Below are 7,721 nucleotides of genomic sequence, written 5' to 3'. Positions count from 1 at the left end.
GGCTACAGGCTGCACATACCAGCAAATCCAGAAGCTATGCTATTGTTGTCCTTCTTCGACTTCTAAATGTGAAAACTACTATTAAAAAAAGCCTAGAGGCGTTTTTTTCGTTTGGCGGTTATTTTCAACCCCCATTCTTTTCCTTCGGTTGGTAAATCGCAAAATAGTGCAACAAAGTCATCAATTACAATAAAATGCACACTCGTGAGATTTTAACCAACATAATATACAAGTATGTATGGCAAGGCAGAAACTTGAACAAAAGCGAGTCTTTCGTTGCATTCAGTAATAGCGCGTGATATGCTTTCAAACCCGGTAAAAAAAAGCAACCTGATTCTGGATAAAATCTCAGAATGGCACTGTCACCTGACCTAATGTATGTAGTTGAAAGTGAAATGAACATCTTCTAAAATGGCGGCGCTGCTTTCCCCTCGCGTAGTGATTCTGCTGTTCGGCGATGACAAGTGGGGTTACTTGCAGGGCGCCTGGATGAGGAAGCAGGGGCCACTTTGAAGTGCAGCGTCGAGGAGACTGTGAGAGGGCGTTACTCGCTGGGCAGCAGGGTGGGACTGGCAGGGAGGGGTGCGTTCGCCATCTACCGGGCAGGAGACTGAGCACATGAAAAGCAGGTAGCTGGTAGGTTTTGTAGGTTTGTCAAGCACCTTCTTGGAGCTGAACACACCTGCCACCTGCAGTGGGGTAAAAAAACAGACGCCTTGTAGGTCGCACTTCATCTGAGCAATTGTGGACACCTCACTTGATTTAAGGCTAAGGGAAACATCGGCGTACATTTTTTTTTTAAACAAACATCATACCGTTTCCCACTTTTAAAGACGAGTGTAGTTATACCACAAACCTAAGCCTGCCATATACTTACGCTCACCTCGTTTACCTTTCGCTGGCCATCTCTCAGACACTCGGATACTACCCATGCCCCTTTTCCTACTTGATACGCATTTTCTGCGTAGCCCCTTGTGATCGTTATGTCACCGAAACCTAATGCAGGACATACACTTCTATTAACTATACATTATCGAACCCAATTGCAATAAGAAATGAACGTGCCATCTCATCCCGATGTGCCTCATTTCACTCACTACTTGTCTCGTCATTGAACATGGTCCTTTCTAGCTGACAGACATACTTCAAAATTCTCAGAATTCAGTCCTCTCCAAAACTTAAGACACGTACTCCATTACTGGCACTTACATGGCCTAAATGAAAAAGTGTTCTCAAAAGAACGCACTTAGGTACCCATACACGGGAGTCTATTCCCATCACTGGCAATAACAAACATCCTTTCTATCAAATAGACCGTCTTCCCTGTATTAAAACGCCCATTCCAGATGCTAAAAATACAATAACTTCGCAGATAAATCCAGCCCTGTCGCCTCCAGCAGTTCAGTTTTTCACCAGCACACAGCTCTCTTCGAGAGACAATACGCCCTACCTACCTCCCTGGCAGGTGTACGCTTCTCCCTGAAATCAAACAAAGCACGCCCTCCTCCCTGGTGGCTGTTCCACAATTGACACTAAAATTAACTCCCCACTGACTGACGACAATGTACCTCCCTCCCCCACACAGAGGTAGACCTCTCTGCCTCACTGAAACCTCAGCATACTGTATTTTTTCTTCGCACGAGAATACAAGCTTTCCATCAGCAATAACACACCCTCTTCCTGTCACGGGCGCCCATCCAGTTCCCAGGGCCTGATTCACGCCCTCCTTTCTTGACACAAAGCTCCTCCTCCTCTTGTACTCGATCACGCCCCTTCCATCCTGCCTGCACACTCAGTCGCACAGGCAGCCTCTGCCAACCTGCTTGTGTGCCCCCACGCTCACCATGGCCGGCTGCGAGCAGCCCCCACCGGGTGTAGAGCCCCCGTGCCCCCTGCCGCCCTTGCAGTCTCCCGATGACGCTGAATTGGCCCTCGTTGGGATCAACCTGCTACTCAACAATGGGTTCAAGGAATCGGACCAGCTGTTCAAGAAATACAGGTAAGGATGAGGCGGTGGCAAATCCCAAGAGAGAGGTGCCAGGCAGCTGCTATGGCCACCGAACGGGCTCGTAAGTTCACCCCGACCCCTATGAAGATGAGAGCTGTCGGCCCCACAGTTGCATACCCTGGACGTATCTGTTGGACTGTTGTCCACTTCACTTAGCGAATACTCCCAGCTGACCTTCAGATTGCCTGTGCTGTCACTTCCAGTGGAGTGCATTAAACCGAGAACGGGTGACACAACACACAACCTCCGAGTATCTTAGCAGCCAAAGCTGCGCGAGGTGTACTTTTGCACTGTCATTCCCTTATGCATTGTCATTGTCTTCCGTGTCTTACCAGTTCACCCACATATTGGCTGAAGGACCTTGCTCATGACAGCTCTTTCGCTGGCTTTGTTCCCCAGAACCGCCAGCGACGCCACTCTCTACAATTTATTGCACCCTTTTGTTTCAGTAACGATGTATAGAAATGTTTAGCCCATTAAGGTTTAGAATGAAAGACACCGTCTAAACGCTTACACTGAAAAGGAAAACCTTGCAAGCTTCTCCTCTTAAAACATACATTCTTTCTGACCCTTCACAGAAGAGACTTTGACCGTCGAAGCACTTGCTTTTGTGATACAAATGCCATACCTTATCAATTCAGTAAAAATGCAGCTTAGTGGGTTAATGCGTCTGTAAACGGGGCTTATCTAGTCTTTCAACATTCTGAGGATGACACATGTCTCTGAGATAGTGGTACGGTCCACTAATTAAAATACACATTTTTTAGATTCGCAGTTTAAAATGTGCAATGATTACTGTGAAATTAAAAGCTGAAATGACACGCATTTGAAATGTGCAAACTGTAATAGACAGTCATAGCTATGTATATAGGCCAAAGAAATGCAGAGAAGCAAGTTTTCTTGAACTAGTAATAAACCTAATATTGCTGAAATGTGCCCAAACATAATTAAGAAGCTTAGTGACATGCTTAGAAAATGCTCATAATAACGCTTTGTGGCCTGCACACTACGGTACTTCTACTCATATTAAATATTTAACAGAAAATGACGCTGTGGCTCAGAAAATACGTATTTATACAGCTGCTCCTTTAGCTGGCTGGCTTCCAAACAGTGGAATGCCTTGCCCCTGGTACTCGGGAAAGGAAGCTCTGAAGTGATCTTTCAAACGAGCCTTAAAACCTGGTTATTTGGATTGGCTTAAAACTATATTGGAGCTTGCCTCATAGGTGTTGCCTGAGTATGAAGTTTTAGCACAGGGACACTGGCTGAAGTAACCAGGTGCTCTATAAACAACTTTATTATTATCCGTTCCTTTGTGTAAAAAAGATTTAAAAATTCGTCCAAATTACTTTTTCTTCTGAACGAGTACATCACCTAAACAGTGTACGAGATATTTGATGTAGTAAGCGTTTGTTTCTCCTTCTAGGCTGATATCCGCTTGCACCCGGATAACTCTGATGACACAGTAGTTTTGTTCAGTGACAGCTTTCAATGCACTGCCAGTATAAACAGACTGCTTCACTTGTCGTGTAGTTGATTTAAAAAGGTATTTCACTTAGCATGTTTTTGTAAATAAGAGTTCAGATTTTACTAAACATATACATTTTACTACACTACATTTCTCATTTTCTTTTCTTGTTTTATGTATTAGGTTATGTACATACAGGTTTGTAGCATTTATATAGTCCCATATCACTTTTAAAACCTAGGTCTGTACTGTTCTGGGATTCTTGTTGACAGACGTCGAAGAGGTCTGTTCGCATTGTGCTATTTCTATTACCACTTTAAAAAATCATCTCTCTGGTTCTCCTTATTGGGTTTTTTCTATTTTGTTGTCGTTTTTTTGAAATGTTAATTCTATTTTTCTAAATCAGTTTGGGGTTTGAAAAAAAATGTTTTGCATTTTGAGTTTATTACTGTTTTTGTACAGTGGTACACTTTGCCCTAAGTTAAGATTGTCTGCTCTGTGCACAGCTACGCAGGAGTTGATGTTCGGCAAATTTAGTGACGGAGGGTTTACACAATTTTTTCACCTTGAGTTTCTGGGATGTGGATCTGGGAACAGGGATGTGGATCTGGGTAACATGGAGAGCCTTAGCATGGCATAGCTGAAGAGCATTTGTAAGCAAAGGAGACTGAAGCTGAACAAGCTGTCCAAGAAGCAGGATTATCACATCGCTCGTAGGACCTGGGAGGAAGTCCATACGCTACAATGTACCTCAGAATAGAGTGAGAATGAGTTTGAAGAGGGAAATGAGGAGGGCATTGAGGAAGTCCCAGTGCCAGGGGAGAGTTGTCCCCAAGAGCAGTGTCTCCTGCATTGTCCAGGGCAGGGAACAGTGTGTCCTCTCGCAACTTGTCCCCTTCAGAGCTGAAGGGGACAGAAAGAGGGAGGGGGCCTTGAAGTTGCATTTGGCTACCCGTGCCCTTGAGGAGAGAAAGGTTGGTTGCTGAGGAGAAGACAGCAGTCCTGGTTGCTGAAGAGAAAAGGCAGCAGCAGCCTTTGCACTATGAGAGAAAAAACTGGCCTTGGTCTTAGAGGAAAAGAAGGCCTGGCTGGCTTTTAAAACAAGCCAGCACAGAATGGACTTGACGACCAGAAAGGGTGTTAGAGTCCCTTGATGATGGTGGCAGCGATACAGAGGTAAACAAAGAGTCCACATGCCAAAATATCTGGTGCCTAATTATGTGATTGGGGATAATATAGATACAAGGTTTGCAGCATATGAGGTGGCCCTGTGTATGCATAGAGTCCCAGAGGAGGACTGGGGGTTAGTCTGTGGAAGCTCATGCCCATTGTTCAGGAATACACCATTGGCTCCTCAAGCTGCAGCTGAACAAGTTAAGTATGCCTTCATGGAGGAGGCCCTCATTTGCAAATTTGGTTTAACCCAGTGAAGTGGTTCCTGCAGTTCAGGGATAGCCAGTCTTAGGTGGATTTTGCAGACATATCTAGTAAGGCACAGGAAGGTTGGGTGAAAGGCAGTAAGGCAAATGATAATGATGGGCTTATAGTTTATTCGTGAAGGATTTTAAGGGTAGGGATTCCCCGATCACTTCTGAGCAGAAGAAGGGGAGGTTTGAAGGGAAGAAGCTAATGGTACTAGAAACATAAGAACCAGGAGTATTTTGGCAAGGTCCAGCACACGTACTCCCTTGTAATAGTTCAGATACGTGGGTGTGCTGTTCCTAAGGGTATTAGTGGTGCCCAGGTCTCTGGGAGAACCTCCAAATGGAGGAAGTGCCCTCACACGCCCGAGAGGTGTTATGCTTCATCATTGGGTGTGCTCCTCATCGGACCACCACTGCAATGTCTGACCGGCACTTGCAAAGTGGCTCTTTGGCGGAGTTCTTTTGATGAAGCCGTTTGGTGAGTGAGGGAATGTGGAGTGGAGTAGTGAAGTTAGTGGAGAATGTTAAAATATGTTTAGTGAGTCACTAATTAAATAGATTTTATTAATCCTGACTCACTTACCTAAGTAAAAACGATGTTGCTCATATCGGGGACAATGATCCTATAGAGCAAAGATGCTATTTTAATATTGTGTGGTCGACATGTTTCTTGCCAGATCAGCCCATACAGGGTCTATTGGCAATTCGTCAGGACCATATAGAACATTTTTCTGAAAAATCTTCCGCTACTGCAAGGCTGGTGTGTGAATTGGGCAAATTAATGTAGTCACCAGGGAGAGAACAGGATGCCAAGACAATTCTTGTGTACCCACTGTCCGGCTGCTGAAGGACCATGCTTTAGTCCTACCAGACACTTCTGTCTCTAGGTTTGTTGTGGGTACAGTGCGTGCCTCAACTGGATTTTAGTGTTCGATGTGGGAAGACACTAGGATTACCATAGCGTGATCCCTAGACATACCCCTAGCACTCCAAGCTCAACTTTATTGTGACTGACGACTTTCCCCTTCTCGAAAATGCTCATACACATTGCATTTTGTGTCTGTTTGCAGTAAGCCAAACAGGAACTGCTGAAAAAGTGCGTCGGGTTGGCCCCAGCAACTTTCATCCCATTGTTTGGGGCAGGACCAGGAGGCTCCTCCACCCAATAGTTAGCAGGTAATACAACAATATGCAAGAGACCTTTCCTGGAATTACTCATTTGACCAGGTGTCAACTGGACTGGGACTGGATCCTGCTGTTGGCCTCTGCCTGAAACCCTACGAGTCTCTAAGTGCCTCCCCTGAGGCCCTGAGGCGGTTTAGAAGTATACTTCTGTTGTGGATTGGGACTTTAAAGACTCAGGCCTGATTTAGAGTTTGGCAAACTGGTTACTCCATCAAAGATGTGACGGATATCCTGTTCACTGCAGTAAAAGTGCCATAGGATATACTGCACTTGTAATATAGCGGATGGGATATACATCACATTTGTGACAGAGTAACCCATCTACCAATGTCAAAATATAGCCCTAAGTCAGAAGGAAAAAATATTTGACCGGGACTGCGATGGTCTGATTATACAACATGTGGTCCATTGTGGTCGGTATCAAATTACCCATATGTCCCGGTCTACTGAGACAATCAGGTGGCTGAGCTCAGGTTAATTTATTGACTTTGAGGGTTCACAAGGGCAAGGGTTGTGATTACTCCTTGAGTTGTGCAGTCACCCACCCCAAATAATAAATAATTTTCTTCCAGATGCGTTGCTAAAGTAAATGCTTGGTCAGGTCTGTGGCTTGGAGATTAGTTGTTCCCATTAACCCCTTCCATGCTGCCGTCGGCCATTGGCCGACGGCAACGCTACCTCGCTGGTGCTGCCGTCGGCCTATGGCCGACGCGGCCCCGCCCGTTTTGCGGAAGTGCTGCACTTCCGCAAAATTGCGGGCGCAGTGGAGGGGTTAAGGTGCCAAAGGTTGTATTGCATTTATGTATACAAATGAATAATACTTTCTAAAATGCTTGCAAAGCAATAAGTATGTTTCCTTCGAGCCCCGGGGATTAAGTAACTGGTCAGGGCATTCTCTGTGTGCAATGAAAATGATCTAGTGACTTAACAATAGCGCAGCGCTGTACATTTTATCTCCAGAAGGCACTTTTTGACTGAAGGAAAGATGTTGGGTATTCTTTAGAATAGGTGGGTTTTCAGTTTAGTTCTGAAGGCTGGGAAATGTTTCTTGGTGTTGAGATTAGCAGCAAGATTGACCCCACTTAATGTCCTTGTGGTCTGGAATGCTGCTCTAATTGAGTTGTGAAAATTTATTGTGATCTTACGTGTGTTTTAGCTGTTGTAGCGAAGTAAACATCAAGTGACAAAATAAAATCAGTTTTGTTGCACTGTTTTTAGTGTTTTTTTCAATATAAAGCTTTGTGGCCGAATATGTCTGAAGGTTACTTGGACATTTACAGTGAGACAATGAAGTGCCTTTGAGGTTTGGCATGATCAAGCTCTATGCCATTTTTCAAGACTACTAATCTAGCTGCAGAATGTTCTATTATGTTGAAATTGAATAGTTGGCCTTTTATCTGTCCAAAGTGGAGGATTTGGTGTTGTCGACTATATCTTTACTGGGGTTATATTTACTATTGTTATGTTGTTTGTTGGGATATAGAGGATAGGGTTTGGTTCAGATGGCTAAATGATGGGAGGCACACACCACCAAGCTGATCTTGTTGTTCATTGTTCTGTGTACTTGGTGAGTTGAAGATGATTTCTGGGCACGTGATGCCAGAAGTGGTAGTTTGAATAGAAGCGCGGTGGGGCG

General features: G+C 44.7%; 1 protein-coding gene across 2 annotated transcripts in view; it reads left to right on the top strand.

Moving 5' to 3' along the window:
• The first annotated feature begins 518 nt into the window (after nt 1-518).
• TTC39C (tetratricopeptide repeat domain 39C) overlaps nt 519-7,721 on the top strand; it is a 497,992-nt gene continuing 490,789 nt past the window's right edge. The window contains exon 1 of one of the 2 annotated variants that reach the window (XM_078687417.1): nt 519-1,999. In XM_078687417.1, coding sequence (XP_078543543.1) covers nt 1,845-1,999 — 155 coding nt within the window. In that variant the 5' untranslated portion in view covers nt 519-1,844. The remainder of the gene's footprint in view (nt 2,000-7,721) is intronic. The other variant, XR_013610544.1, reaches the window with a different exon arrangement.

The sequence above is a fragment of the Lissotriton helveticus genome, chromosome 4_1 (genome assembly GCF_964261635.1).
Source record: "Lissotriton helveticus chromosome 4_1, aLisHel1.1, whole genome shotgun sequence".
Lineage (NCBI taxonomy): Eukaryota > Metazoa > Chordata > Amphibia > Caudata > Salamandridae > Lissotriton > Lissotriton helveticus.
Note: the sequence above shows the minus strand (reverse complement) of the source record. Positions and strands in the feature narration are given on the sequence as shown.